Source organism: Cervus elaphus, chromosome 11, assembly GCF_910594005.1.
Source record: "Cervus elaphus chromosome 11, mCerEla1.1, whole genome shotgun sequence".
In the NCBI taxonomy this organism is placed as follows: domain Eukaryota; kingdom Metazoa; phylum Chordata; class Mammalia; order Artiodactyla; family Cervidae; genus Cervus; species Cervus elaphus.
In genome coordinates this window covers 88,006,909-88,023,181 of record NC_057825.1, presented here as the reverse complement: position 1 = coordinate 88,023,181, position 16,273 = coordinate 88,006,909, and the positions used below count along the sequence as shown (strand labels likewise).

At 35.3% G+C, this 16,273-nt stretch overlaps 1 protein-coding gene and 1 non-coding gene across 2 annotated transcripts in view; one reads left to right on the top strand and one right to left on the bottom strand.

The window, feature by feature from the left end:
* The window catches only part of YIPF4 (Yip1 domain family member 4), a 34,619-nt gene extending 18,753 nt beyond the window's left edge, over positions 1-15,866 (top strand). Inside the window, exons 2-6 of the mRNA XM_043918294.1 lie at positions 1,144-1,297; positions 3,204-3,375; positions 5,994-6,071; positions 11,370-11,483; positions 14,693-15,866. Of these exons, the coding sequence (XP_043774229.1) occupies positions 1,144-1,297; positions 3,204-3,375; positions 5,994-6,071; positions 11,370-11,483; positions 14,693-14,830 (656 nt within the window). The 3' untranslated portion in view covers positions 14,831-15,866. The remainder of the gene's footprint in view (positions 1-1,143; positions 1,298-3,203; positions 3,376-5,993; positions 6,072-11,369; positions 11,484-14,692) is intronic.
* LOC122704162 lies at positions 10,724-10,855 on the bottom strand. The gene has a single exon (XR_006343778.1). It is a non-coding gene; the product is annotated as a small nucleolar RNA SNORA31 (small nucleolar RNA).
* Positions 15,867-16,273: the final 407 nt, after the last annotated feature.

The window sequence follows — 16,273 nt, the reverse complement described above, 5'->3', positions numbered from 1 at the left end:
GATAAGTTGTATGATTATATAAAGAGAAAAAGTTAGCTGAAATATCAGGGAACTCTTACTACTTAGATTTATCCAGGACTAAGCATTAATACATAAAGCACTTAGCATCGACAGTTGATGATTTAAAAAAAAAGAATATTAGTAAATACATGAAAAAGTAGGAGAAATTATCTGTGGTTTTCCTTTAGCAAATAATAATATCTGTTGGTTTGCATATATAAATATGTAGTGCCTTTAAAAAGAATTTATGCAGTCACTTTGTTCTGAAGCACATAATGTACATAATAATGAAGGAAATTCAAAATCCCTGGTAGTCCAGTGATTAGGACTTGATGCTTTTGCTTCCAGGGCCAGGGTTCGGTCTCTGGTAGGGGAACTAAGATACTACAAGCCTTGAGGTGTGGCCAAAACCAAACCAACCAACGTACGAAACCAAACAAAAAAGAAAATGATATCCTGTAGTACATTTTTTAATATATCTTCCATTTAAAATTTAAAGTTACAGTTAATAAGTCTAGATTCTGGTACAAGGTTAGCTAATTAGATGTGAAATCTTTCATGTGTCTTCACTACTCCAATTTTCATTTTCCTGTAAAAATTTAAGTGGTTTTTAGGTATCTCTTGGTGAAAAAATAAATTCAACTGAGTAACTTTTAAAGATTTTATTGGTTTATTCAATGATTCATGAATTTGGCAGCTTCCCATTTAGCAGATAGAAAGGAGCTTTGAGGGGCTGTACAAAATGAAAGACTTTAAGCAGAAGGAAGCAGGGAAGGGAAGTTGTATTAGCTGGAAGTGGGTTAGTTATGGCAAAGTCACTTTCCTTTAGGAGATTGCAGGGTCTTTCAGGCAGATTACCTCACTCATGATGACCAGCTGATTTAAGATTCTGTTTCTGGGAGAAGCCAAAATTGTAATTAATTTTTGGTTTGGTGACATGGGACTTAGCATAAGTGACTCCCATTTTGTGTTTGTTGTCTTGTTTTTAATACTATCAACTATAAAATATGAAAATTCTATGCACTAGCAGGTGTTCATACTTAGAGATCTTCAAATGATAATTTTTAGTTGAATATTTGCTTATGTTGGTTAGGATTCACACATTTTACCTTAATTTATAGTTTTGTCGTCTTTTCTCCTAAGATCTCAGTGGTTCAATAGCACCCCCAGATGTCAAGTTAAACCTTGGTGGAGATTTTATCAAAGAATCTACAGCTACTACATTTCTGAGACAAAGAGGATATGGCTGGCTTTTGGAAGTTGAAGATGATGACCCTGAAGATAACAAGCCACTCCTGTATGTAAAAATAATGTATATTTTTGGATTTTAGAGCTGGTCTGTGAAATGATTATATTCTTTCATATTATTTAAGACAGGTATGGAAAACCTTAACCTTTTTGGTCAAAAGTTTTAGCTATTTTCAATTTTGCTAGTACATTTGACCCTTGAACAACTGAGGTTTGAACTGTGTAGGTCTACTTATACTTGGATTATTTTAAGCACTTGTATTGGAAAATTTTTTTGAGATTTGCAGTAGTGCAAAGAAACTCGCAGGTGAACTGTGTAGCCTAGAAATATCATGAATGCATAAAATAAGGGTGTGCAGAATATGTGTTAATCAACTTTTTATGTAATTGCTAAGTCTTCTGGTCAACAGCAGGCTATTAGTAGTTAAGTTTTGGGGGAGTCAAAATTATACATGTATTTTTGATGGAGGGTGGCACCCATAATCCCCACATTGTTCAAGGTCACCTGTAATTAGTAAAACTGGAATAATGAAATAATATTTTTAACTCATTGAAAGTTCAGTTTAAGACAAATTAAGAATTCCAAAAAGATGACCTCTCCAAACTCTCTCCCATATAGCAATTTTCGAGCTAACCCTGGGAGGACTACCGGGATACTTTCACCTTCTTCATAGTACTTGAAGATTTTTAAGTGATTATGTATTCCTTGAGCTTCCCAGGTGGTGCTAGTAGTGAAGAACTCGCCTGCCAATTGCAGGAGACGTAAGAGACACCCGTTGGATCCTTTAGGTTGGGAAGATCTCCTGGAGGAGGGCATGGCAACTCACTCCAGTGTTCTTGCCTGGAGAATCCCCCTGGACAGAGGAGCCTGGCGGGCTACAGTCCATAGGGTCGCAGAGTCAGACACGACTGAAGCACCTTAGCACACGTAAAGATCAATAGCATGTACATGTATCACTTAGGGGGAAAAAGTGAAGAATTTAACAGTTTGGAAAGAAGAACCTGCTGCTGCTGCTAAGTCGCTTCAGTCGTGTCCGACTCTGTGCGACCCCACAGACGGCAGCCCACCAGGCTCCTCTGTCCCTGGGGTTCTCCAGGCAAGAACACTGGAGTGGGTTGCCATTTCCCTCTCCAGTGCATGCATGCATGCCAAGTCGCTTCAGTCGTGTCCGACTCTGTGCGACCCCATGGACAGCAGCCCACCAGGCTCCTCTGTCCACGGGATTCTCTTGACAAGAATACTGGGGTGGGTTGCCATTTCCTTCTCCCCTAAGAAGAACCTATAGCATTGTAAAATCAAGACATTACTAAGTTATTCTCTGTAGTAATTATTGGTAGATCAAGTACTAAAAACATTGTTTCTTAATGTTATTATACTGAATTTCATCAAATCTAAGATGTCATAGATTATAAGGTGCAGTTATTTTACATTTATTAATAAAAGAGAAAAAGTGGCTAAGACAGCATAAAACTAGAACATTAAAGGGCTGTCTTATCTCCTTAGTGTAAGGATAAATGAGAAATGATCAACCATGCAGAAAGAGAAACCAAGGAAGTTTGCTTGTCTGTTTGGCACTAGGTAAAACGTTGGAAGAAAAAGTTCCTATAAGAATGTAGAATTGCAGTCTATGGTCCCAAAAATTCTCAAGAGAAGAGTTTTATTTAAAGTCTCAAATTGGTAGTGCCTCCAGGAGACTGGCAAAAGGAAAAGCAGATCTTGGAAGCACTTGGCCTCATGCCAGACTGACAGCAGTTGTTAAGACACCAGCTATTGTGAGATGTATCCCAACTAGAGATGTTGAAAATGTACATCTTGGAAATGTACTTCAAATGCAAATGTTTTGTTGACCTGTGGAGACTGTACTGTTATATTTAAACTTTTCTTAAATTCTTCTACAACTGGCTCAATATTCAAAAGTATGTGCCTTCTAAGAATTCTTATTTTAAAATTATAGGGAAGAATTGGATATTGATCTAAAGGATATTTACTACAAAATTCGATGTGTTTTGATGCCAATGCCATCACTTGGTTTTAATAGACAAGTGGTGAGAGACAATCCTGACTTCTGGGGTCCCCTGGCTGTTGTTCTTTTCTTTTCCATGATATCATTATATGGACAGTTTAGGGTAAGTACATCTTCCTTTACACAAATTCTAAATAGTTTAAGAGTTTTAAAATTTGAAATAACAAATATTAACTGTAGTACTTGATTATGTTTGAAAAATGCTTTAGCTTTACCCATTGTTTCTCACTTGTCCATCCCTACAACTGTTCTTAAATAAGTGGGAGGTTCCTTGGATTAATGGCTTCCAAACCATTCTACATCATCATTCACATGAAAAATATTAGTGTTTGTATGGCAAGTGGGTAAGTGGTTGGGACTGTTCCCAGCTGCCCATGCCCTTTCTGGTTTTCCATAAGAATAAAGAGTTGGAAACAATACTCACGTTTTTATCTTTTATTCATTTTTAGTTCTGTTTTTTCAAATAAACTTTTTAATGATGACAGGATTCCATCAGTATTAGTTTTTACATAATACTATGTCCCATTCTCAGAGGCCTTATCTGTATTATCAAGACACAGCATGTACACATCACTCCCTCATCTTTAGTTTAAGGCTTTAGGTGAGTAAAAAATAATTCTTTATCACAGAGTGATTTGGAAATAAATTAGTTTCCATTTGTTCTATAACACATTTCTGTAAGTTTAGTGACTTAACACAATGCAGATTTATTCTTTGACAGTTCTCGAAGTCAGAAATCCAAGTTGAGTGTTAAAGGGCTAGAATCAAAATGTCAGCAGGGCTGGTTCCTCTGGAGGCTCCAGGACAGCCTGTTGCTTGCCTCTTTCCAAGTCAGAGGCTGCGACATTCCTTGACTTCTGGCTGCGTCACTGTAATCTCCATTGTCACATCGTCTTCTCTACTGTAGTCAGATACCCTTCTGCCTCCTTTCCTAAAGTACATTTGTGATTAAATTTGTGCTTACTTGATAATTCAGAGTATTCTCTCCATAGCAAAATCCTTAATGTTATGTAAGACTAGTCCTATTAATATTTACCTTGGATAGGTTTATATCAAGTATTCTGTTGCAGACAAGGACCATTGAAAAAGTTGAATGGGGGTTCTGGTCTCTTGCCTACCATCAACCCTTCATGTAGAGCATCTCTAAGTGAATTTATCTATATAATCTTTCATTTGAACGCAGGGTTCTAAGGCTAAAAACAGAAAATTCTTACCTCCATAGAATGTTTCTTAATTTGAATTTGTTTAATATTTTCTCATGCTGGATTGAAGTAATACATTTTTGGGAAGAATATCACAGAAATGACATTGTGCCCTTCTCTACATACTATTAGGCATTACATGATACTGCTATGTCTTATTACCAGTGCTATTATTGTTGATCACTTGGTAAGGTAAGGGGGTGGTATCTGCCCAATTCCTCCACTGTAACGTTGCTATTTTTCCCTTTTTAATATAATAAATATCTTATGGAGATACTTTGTGACTATGCAAGCACTCTATTTCTCATCAAGTTTTAGCCTACGAATTTTGGCATCTATTGATGGATCTTTCAATAATTATTACTATATTGTTTACTGAATATGATTTTCCTCCTTTCTTCCACATGTATTAGTTAGTGTTCTCTTTGGAACAGCTATTCTTTCTTTGTCATTACTTATTTATTTATCTTTGGCAGTATGGACAGATATTTATTTTACTTTGTGGACTATAATCCAGTATAATCATGTATTTTATTGCTTAGATTGTTGCAGTTTTAGCTATTGGAAGGTCCTTCAGGTTAGCTTTGGTATCCTCTTGACATATTCCCATCCTTTTTTGAGTGCTTCCTTTCTTCTTGACTTCACAGTGCATTCTGGACTCCTGTTTCATTTTCTCTGTTCCAGCCCTGGAATCAGTCATTTCTCTAGGGAGTCCTAGTTCCTTTTATAGGGGAATATTTAGAAACCAGTAAGTATCTGGGCTTCCCAGATGGCATTAGTGGTAAAGAATCCACTTGCCTGTGCAGGAGATGTAAGAGACATGGGTTCAATCCCTGTGTCAGGAAGATCCCCTGGAAAAGGAAATGGCAACTCATTCCAGTATTCTTGTCTGGAAATCCAATGGACGGTAGAGCCTGGTGGGCTCCAAGTCCCTGGGGTTGCAGAGAATCTGACGCGACTGAGGACACACGTCATGCACCGTAACCGGGCAGTTAGTCTCCTTCCGTTTCCACGGGGCGTCTTTACTTCTAGACCCCTCATGCGGACAGAGCATGGAAGTGTGTGCATGTATCATTATCATGTCAGTCTCAGGAGCTAAAAGTGTCTGAAGTGTTGTCTGTATTCTATTACTTGGATAAATGGTAATTAATGTACATTTTAGAGACCTCCTGAGATTAGTAATTGGTTTCATGGATAAATTTACCGTGTGGAATGCTGTAAAGTAGGAGTTGAAAGGCAACACTTTGCTGTCTTTCTGCAGTCATCTTTTATCATAGATCTTAAAATACTGACGTTTCCTTAAGCAACTGATCATTACTAAATTTTCAGTTTGGATGTACAATTATATTACATGTTATATTCTTACTAGGTTTTGGGAAGATACCTGGGAACCCAAACTTCCTATGACCTAAAGTCAGTGATACCAAAATACCTTATATGGTAGAGAATTGAGCTCATGGGAAATTTTCAGCTTATTTGGTAACACAGATATTAATTGCATGAATTTTTTTCTCTTAAGGTGGTCTCATGGATTATAACCATTTGGATATTTGGTTCACTAACGATTTTCTTACTGGCTAGAGTTCTTGGTGGAGAAGTAAGTAGTTAATTTTGAAAATAGTCTTTGTTTTTTATGGTAAGCTTTATTTTTGATATTGCAGATACTATTAATAACTATGTTCATTGTCATTGTTTGTTGCCCCAGAACTGCTTTTAATTTATGCTGCTGCTTTCAAGGTGATCTATGTATTAGTATTATGCATATTCTATAAATGTTATGAGAAAAAATCCTATTTTTTTATAAATAACTTAGAGCTTTATAGGGAAGCATACAATTTATTCTCTGTTTAGTCCTCAAACTTTTTATCTCAGGTCCATAGAGCTTATTGCCAAATTCAGACTTAAACTGAAGAAGGTAGAGAAAACCACTAGACCATTCAGGTATGCCCTAAATCAAATCCCTTACAATTATATGGTGGAAGAGAGAAATAGATTTAAGGGACTAGATCTGATAGACAGAGTGCCTGATGAACTATGGATGGAGGTTCATGACATTGTTCAGGAGACAGGGATCAAGACCATCCCCAAGAAAAAGAAATGCAAAAAAACAAAATGGCTGTCTGAGGAGGTCCTACAAATAGCTGTGAAAAGAAGAGAAGCAAAAAGGAAAGATATACCCATTTGAATGCAGAGTTCCAAAGAATACAAGGAGAGATAAGAAAGCCTTCCTGAGTGATCAATGCAAAGAATTAGAGGAAAATAATAGAATGGGAAAGACTAGATCTCTTCGAGAAAATTAGATATACCAATGGAACATTTCATGCAAAGATGGGCTCAATAAAGGACAGAAATGCTTCTACAGAAGCAGAAGATATTAAGAAGAGGTGGCAAGAATACACAGAAGAACTGTGCAAAAAAAGATCTTCATGACCCAGATAATCACGATGGTGTGATCACTCACCTAGAGCCAGACTTCCTGGAATGTGAAGTCAAGTGGGCCTTAGGAAGCATCACTAGGAGCAAAGCTAGGAGGTGATGGAATTCCAGTTGAGCTATTTCAAATCCTGAAAGATGATGCTGTGAAAGTGCTACACTCAATATGCCAGCAAATTTGGAAAACTCAGCAGTGGCCACAGGACTGGAAAAGGTCAGTTTTCATTCCAATCCCAAAGAAAAGCAATGCCAAAGAATGCTCAAACTACTGCACAATTGCACTCATCTCACACGCTAGCAAAGTAATGCTCAAAATTCTCCAAGCCAGGCTTCAACAATGGGTGAACCATGAACTTCCAGATGTTCAAGCTGGTTTTAGAAAAGGCAGAGGAACCAGAGATCAAATTGCCAGCATCCGTTTGATCATTGAAAAAGCAAGAGAGTTCCAGAAAAACATCTACTTCTGCTTTATTGACTATACCAAAGCCTTTGACTGTGTGGATCACAATAAACTGTGGAAAATTCTGAAAGAGATGGGAATACCAGACCACCTGACCTGCCTCCTGAGAAATCTGTATGCAGGTCAGGAAGCAATAGTTAGAGCTGGACATGGAACAACAGACTGGTTCCAAATCGGGAAAGGAGTATGTCAAGGCTGTATATTGTCACTCTTTTTATTTAACTTATATTCAGAGTACATCATGAGAAATGCTGGGCTGGAGGAAGCACAAGCTGGAATCAAGATTGTCAGGAGAAATATCAATAACCTCAGATATGCAGATGACACCACCCTTATGGCAGAAAGCAAAGAAGAACTAAAGAGCATCTTGATGAAAGTGAAAGAGGAGAGTGAAAAAGTTGGCTTAAAGCTCTAAGTTTAGAAAACTAAGATCATGGCATCCGGTCCCATCACTTCATGGCAAATAGATGGGGAAACAGTGGCTGACTTTCTTTTTTGGGGCTCCAAAATCACTGCAGATGGTGACTGCAGCCATGAAATTGAAAGGCGCTTACTCCTTGAAAGGAAAGTTTTGACCAACCTAGACAGCATATTAAAAAGCAGAGACATTACTTTGCCAACAAAGGTCCGTCTAGTCAATGCTATGGTTTTTCCCGTGGTCATGTATGGATGTGAGAGTTGGACTATAAAGAAAGCTGAGCACCGAAGAATTGGTGCTTTTGAACTGTGGTGTTGGAGAAGACTCTTGAGAGTCCCTTGGACTGCAAGGAGATCCAACCAGTCCATTCTAAAGGAGATCAGTCCTGGGTGTTCATTGAAAGGACTGATGTTGAAGCTGAAACTCTGGTACTTTGGCCACCTGAAGGGAAGAGCTGTCTCAATTTAAAATACCCTGATGCTGGGAAAGATTGAAGGCAGGAGAAGGGGACAACAGAGGATGAGATGGTTGGATGGCACCTCCGACTCAATGGACATGAATTTGGGTAAACTCTGGGAGTTGGTGATGGACAGGGAGGCCTGGCATGCTGCAGTCCATGGAGTCGCAAAGAGTAGAGTCGGACATGACTGAGTGACTGAACTGAACTTAACCATAGAGCTTAATGTAGGTTGTATTTGCCAATATTTATCATGGGGACTTCCCTGGTGGCCCAGTGCTTAAGATGCCACACTTCCAGGAATAAACATGCCTCATTTTGTGACCAAAACAGTTAAAGCAAACAAAACTACCATGTTAGAAATTAAAATAAAAATTTTAAATGTGTGTTTATTCATTTAAAACTAAAAGCAAATCAAATACATTTGAACATAAATAATGCATTTTAAAGAAAACTTTTTTAAAACAAATTGAGGGAAAGGCATTGTTACACATTTTTGGAAGTAGCTTTATTATCTGGGTTAGTGGAATCTGCACTCTGATATCTGCTTTCTGAATTCAATTGTTACAGGATATATTGCTTTGGATAAAGTCTATATAAAAAATAAGGCCTCATACAGGTATATAATTTGAAAAGGAGGGATATTTTAACACATTTTTTTTGATGACTGTGGTTATTCTATTCTGATACTACATTAACGTTCAAGAGATAATAGTATTTTAGTTTTTTTTTTCTTGTCTCTTGTTAATATTTATAATTTGCCAAAAATCAGACATGTTTTCTGACCTATAACATCACTTTTTTCAATTAATTAATTTATTTTAATTGGAGGATAATTACAGTATTGTGATAGTTTTTGCCATACATCAGCACGAATCAGCTACGGTTCTACATGTGTCCCTCCCATCCTAAACACACCTCCCCCCACCTCCCTCCCAACCCTTTCCCTCTGGGTATTCCCAGAGTACCAGCTTTGGGTGCCCTCAACAGGAAATAGTTTCTTAAAGTTTTTTTGTGAGGAATCTCAAACCATATTAGTGAACTTTTTATATTCTGTTTCACTGAAATTCATTTTGAATGGATCTTTTTACTTATGCATGATCATCTAGAGAACACTAGTTCACTGAAGTTTGCAGAACTTCCAAATGTTGACACGTTTTATTCTACGATATCAGAAAACCACATTCATTAAGATCACCTATCTCAGCAGAAAGTGTCAGGATTACAGTGTTGGATGTAAGTTTACCAAAATTCTACTTTTTGCTTGAGAGATAGCATTTAGTAATTTGAAAGAAATACTGCGAGTTGTTTTTCTTGAAGCAGCAGGCTTGTTTCATTCATTTTCAGTCATGTTGCCTGTCAGTACTCTGAATAATTATAGTTGTTTTTCATTTGTTCTTTCACGTAAGAATGGTGTTCCATGGATAAAAGCATCTAATTCAACTCTTCACTTAAGCAGTTGTACAAATGCTTTCCTTGGGATAACCATTGAATCAAGGTAGAAGAAATGCTTTCTGTGTACTTAGCATTTTGTTATACAGAATATTAAAAAGGCATATTCAAAGGTTGAGGCTTAATAAAGTCAGTCATTTTAACTGCTTCATTAAGGATGTTTTTAAGTGAAACAGGAGGGTTTTTTCCTTTTCTGTGTATGGTAGTAAAGAACATAGTTACTATTAGTACAGTTCATACCACCTTGGCATAATAAAGTAGCATGATGTTTTACCCATTGTTTTTGTTCTGTTAATATCAATATCAACCTAATTTAAAAGGCAGATAATGTTTTATCACTATTATAAAAACTAGTTTTGATGTCCAGTCTTTTCGAAGAGTCTCCTGGACCCCCACAATACCATGGGCCACACCTTGAGAATCACTGCCCCGTTAAATTAGACTTTACGAATTACCGTAAACCTAGGAATTGTAGCACTCTGGAATTCAGCTGTTTGTGGAGAGAGTAAAGCAGAAGGGATGCCAGGCAAAGTTATCATATGGGTACTGACTCATATTAGGCTTACTCTATGAACACTGAATGCTAAATGTCTAACTCTTGAGTCTTTTTCTCACACTTGGGGGAAAGATCTCCAAGTCTGATTCTTAGGTCTTGTTCTTCTACTTTCCAGTTTCCAAAATTAAGTTGGTGTTGTTCCATCTTCTCGCCTCCTGTTTATGCCTCTTACAAAAAGGAGTCTCTTTTTTTTCTTCCCTTTTAGTGGAGTTTCGAGAAAGAATAGTATTAGATATGTGTTCAATTCACTGTCTTAACCTACAACTCTTGAATAAGTTTAGAGTAACATTTATCTGTGTAACTTTTTTACTCTGCTTATGGAAATTTAAAATAGTTTTAACAGGGACTTAAAATGACATTTGTTTGTGTATTATTTCTTACATTCTAGACAAAATCTCATACAATTTTTTTTTTTTTTAAGAGCCCGTTAACACACCTTTCTGGCATGAAAGTAGCTCACGTTTCTAGGCTTCAGATGTACTCCCCTGTTCAATCCGAGCTGTCACACACACAGACAGACAGAAAGCGCGGGGATGTTGCTTTTGCATCCTAGTGCAAACCAAAGGAACAACTGCAGGTTGTTCAAGGTCTATCAGTGGATGCACTCATACAATTTTTATATGAAGATAGGTATCACTAATTGTTTTGGTAATTTAAGACTGTTGTTGACTCACACGGGGGCTCTGTATTAACTAGAGGGGTGGGGTGGGGAGGGAGATGGGAGGGAAGTTCAGGATGGAGGGGACATACATATACCTATAGCTGATTCATGTTGAGGTTTGACAGAAAACAACAAAAGTCTGTAAAGCAATTATCCTTCAACTAAAAAGTAAAAAAAAAAAAAAAAAAAAAAGACTGTTGTCGAGGAAGTTAAAAGACCTAGATCTTACTTTGAATTCTAACCAGCTAGCTGTGTCTTTCTTGAACAAAGACCTTTGTCTCTCTGAGAATCAGTTTCTTCATAATGGGGATAGTATTACTACTACTACAGGATACTTTTATGATTTTCTTAATTCTCATGTTTATGTAAGTACAACAAAGTTTGTATGATGTTTAATAGTGGTTAAAGTAAGTAATTTGATTTCTATGATATTTATTTAAAATTTTGAAAATTCACAGGTTGCGTATGGCCAAGTTCTTGGAGTTATAGGATATTCATTACTTCCTCTCATTGTAATAGCCCCTATACTTTTGGTGGTTGGATCATTTGAAGTCGTGTCTACACTTATAAAAGTAAGTAGTGTGTGTTATAAAATGTAGTTTACTGTTTTCCGGTCAGGAAAGTCTACAATTACCCCTGCATATCCGTGGGAGATTGGTTCCAGGATCGCCGCTCCCCCCCACCACCACAGACACGAAAATCTTCAGATGTTCAAGTCCCCAGTATAAAATTGTGTAGTGTTTACATATAACCTATCCAAATCCTTCCATCTACTTTAAATTATCTCCAGATTACTTATGATACCTAATATAATATAAATTGTTGTCTGTAGTCCAGGTTTGGCTTTTTGAAACTTTCTGGAATTTTTTTTTTTCCCCAAATATTTTCAGTCCACAGTTGGTTGAATCTGTGGATGCAGAACCCACAGGTAATAAGAGCTGACTGTACTAGTTTTCTGCCTAAAGAATCTTGTAATCTATAACTGTTTATATCAAGCAGTTAGTAGTATTTTGGAACAGTGATCTTACTCACTGATTTTACCAATTGTATTTATTTTCCCCTTTTAATTGCCAGAAATTATAATGTATATCTAGGGTAGAATAAAGAACAAAGAGCAAATCTGGCCTTAGGATATTACACTCAGAAAATTTTTTTAATTAAAGTTAAAAGTTTCTTTTCTATGCTTATAAAATGAATTCATTATATTTATTTGAAATTCCACTAGATGTTTATTTAATAATTGTTACTCCTATTTGAATAGTAAATTACTGATCAAGTAAGATATACATAGTTCTAATAAACTGAGTTTTCTATGTTGCAGAAATCAGGACTTCTTTATGCTGTGTTAAACTTATTAAAAATGTACCCACTTTAAACATTTACTGATAATATTAAACACTATTAATGAATAGTGATATAGCAGATTTTGGTATTTATTAATTTTGAACCACTTTGGAAAAAATAAATGACTACTTTCACACATGTATGTATATTACACAGTGAATGTAATTTTTTTCTTTATGGAAAATAGAACTTCTTAAGACCACTACTTTCAATACTAGAACTACCATTATATGGTCTCCATATTAGAGTATTTAAATACTAGAGTATTTAAGTAGACTCACTTAAGTAGAGTTACGTATGACTTTTGGTTTCACTTAGTTTATTACTAATTCCAGTGTAAAAAAAACTATTCCTTTTAGAATTGAGTAACTCCAGGCTAACACTGACATATAAGCCTTGGATATTGAGAAGAGTTGGGTTTTAGAACCAGTCAGTTCTGAATTCAAATCCTGGTTTTGCCTCTTTCTGTCCGCCTTGGGGAGATATCTTTTCTTATTCTCCTCTGTAAAATGGAAACTTAGCAACTACTTTTTTGAATTTGTTATGAAGATTTTGAAGAATAAATAATGACTAGTATAGTGCTTGACACACAGTAGGCACTCAAACTGTAGCTGTTATTATTATAAATATTAAATGAATATTTTGAGAACATCTTTGTATGTTTCAACTGTTGGGACACTCTAGAAACCAAGAAGAAGCACTTTGATTCCTCTAATCCCAATTTTTTAAAAAATTACCATTGTTAGTGCTTAGGTTGAAAGTCTTGCAGTGTAGAAGCTAGCCCCACCCACGCTGACATTTAATTATTTAGTCTTAGTGATCATGCCACTTTACTGAGTCATTCAGGATCACTGCCTGTGTGTTGTTTTACTTGGGTTAAGGATTGTTTGAATGCTTCTGAGACTATTCCCCAAACTGCTAAAACTGTGTCCTCTGGTTATTTTTAGTCATTGAGTTCAACTCAAAATTGGTCTTTAATATTCTTTATATAACAAGTGAATGTGTTATTATAAAATAGAAGAGTCTTTTTTTAATATCATTAAAATTTTAGGATAAAAATTTTGTGAACTTTGACTTTTCTTTGCTACATTTCTTTCCCTAATCACTTAAATCTTCTTTGTGTAGCAATCTGTTTTGCATGTTTCTTGTTTTAGTCCAAAGTCTGTTGAGAAATAATGAAATAATAATGAAAGAATGAAATAAATAATGAGAATTCTCATCCTTTAACTCTAGCATTGGAATGCAGTTTACAAGCACTAATTTTTTTTAACATTAAATGTCTGTAATTTTATCAATCTTAACCATTTATTCACAACAAACATTTAATCATGTACAAATAGAATTTGATTATAATTTTATTTCTCTATGCTTTTTTGTAAGATTAAAATATCTTGTATTGTTTGTTTGCATTTAGTTTTAAAAGTGCAGTAGAAAATTGGGTCATCTCAAATAATTTTCAGTCAATCTATTTATGTTTTACCTCTGTATCAGTGGTTCTCAACTGATGGCAGTTTTGTCCCCCGGGAGTTTGGCGATGTCTGGAGACATTTTTGAGTGTCACAGATGGGGAGGGGTGGGATGGCTCTAGTATATAGTGGCTAGAAGCCAGGGGTACTGCTAAACATCCTGCAGTGCACAGCACAACCTCCCACAGCAGTTACCCAGCCCAGAAATTGCAAGGTTGAGAAACCCTGCTCTGTGCCAAGTGTTTCTATCATAATTTCCCTGATTTCTATCCTTGAACTTATTCTCTCATTTTATTCTATAAAATGCCTTCAGTGACTACATTAAGAAGTATTATATAAATTTCTAGTGGATATAATTTAAACTTAAGTAGGTGCACAGAATACTCTAAACCAAAATGTTAACATTTTTTTTTTCCTCCTTCCTTTGTAACACTATATTTCTACCTAGTCCTGGGAAAATGACTTGATACTTATAAGTATTGTGTGAAATTTTCACTTAATCAGTTTTTCTACTTCTTGGAAGAATATTTTTTACAGAATCAGTTTTCTTAGGAAACAAATATCTATCAGCATCTCATCCCCGTAATAGTTTTTCCAAAAGTTGCCTTGTCTTAAATCATCCAGGACACTTGTTAAAATGACTGATAATTAGACCCTTCTTCCATTAGAGATTCTGATTCAGTAGAACTAGAATGAATCCCAGGAAGCTCATAGTCACCCCAGGTGATTCTGATAATTAGACAAGTTTGATAACATAAAACCTAAGTCATTTCCAGATGTCAAGGAACAGAGCAAAGCTGAATATTCTTAATAAGTTTTCAACATTCTCAATAAGTTTTGCTGTTTCTCTAATTGGTTTCCAGGGTTGTTTTAAAAAAAATACTGCAAATGTTATTTTTATTCTATGATGCTCAAAATATTAATTGACTTGCTAATATGCTGCCTTTTGTCTTTTTTTTTTTTTTTTTAAGCTCTTTGGTGTGTTTTGGGCTGCCTACAGTGCTGCTTCATTGTTAGTGGGTGAAGAATTCAAGACCAAAAAGCCTCTCCTGATTTATCCAATCTTTTTATTATACATTTATTTTTTGTCCTTATATACTGGGGTGTGATCTAAGTCAAATAGAAAAAGACAATGTTACATTTCTGTGTAGGCTGGAAATTCTTGCTTGAGGATATTAAAAAAAACCCTGTTGACGGTAAAATTTTACATGTTCAGATGTAAAGGCAGTTTCAGATCTTTTTAAAACATTTTTTTTTTGTATTTAATTAAGCAATTGCAGTTATCTGAATATTTTTGGTCAGAATTCTGAATTGTTTGATTCTTCATATTCCAGTGAATAAAATATAAAAGCATTGTGTTTTTAAGATTGTGTCAATATTCACCTAAAGATCTGTGCCAAAAGCACCTGGAATGGTAATTATATTTCACTTGAAGGGTAAATATAATAACATTCTGATGATCTAAAAGTGCAATTTTTTTCCTTTAAAGAGTTTTCTCCTGCATTGCAGATCCTGTAGATATATATTTATATTTATACATATATATTTATGAAGTAATTCTTATTCACAAAATATATTTCTGAATAGCTTAAAAATTAAGATATTTTAAATCTGATGCTTCCACTTTCTTTAATTTGGCCTTTAATCTTATTTATGAAATTAAATTTGCTCTTAAATTATATATAATTTTTAAAGTCTCGTACATGCTTCTGGCAGTATGTCCTTGTTAAAAATTCTTTTTTCTTTTGTTTTTTAATTTTTTATTGCAAGATATTTGCTTTATAATATTATGCTGGTTTCTGCCATACATCGGAATTCTTAATAACAACAACTAAAACTAATTACAACAGTTGCTGATGTAGATTTGGTTTGTTTGGGTGTGCTTTTTTTTACAAACCACTTTTGAATGTCTAAACATCTGATTTCAAGTTTCTGCTTATGGCATTTGATGGATATGGCATTTATTAAAACTGTCAGTATATAGAAAAACAATAATATTTATAGCATCAGCAAATATTTTTAAGCGGCACTTCTAAGCCGTAAAAGTTGCTGAAAAGACACCTTTAGAGTCTTGTGGTCCCGAGCAATGTTATATGAAATAGAAAAAAAATAAAATGCTTCCCAGCTGTGTGTTTTGTTTTATAACACGTTGTCTTATATTACTTGATATTTTAACAAGTATCAGGTACTCTTAAACATACAATATTTGCTAAGAGAGATACTAAGAAATTCCAACTAGTGAAATTTTATGCAAATAATTTCATAGATTCTAGATGTACCTTTAATTAATGTTAGTTTGTAAAGTAGGTGAAATATTTGATATCCATAAAATACCAAATGCCTAATAACTATTAGCAAATTATTATATTATCCTTTCTAGTCTCAGCTGGAAGAATTAACTGCTGTCTTCAGTATGGTAACGTGGCCACCTCTTGGGATATATTCCTTGAGCAACCTAATGTGTCAGGAAATATCCAGCAACTCTGAAATAAGCCTACAAATTAGCAAGATATCAAGCCCATCTCTCATTCTTTTCTCCTCTCCTAAAATAA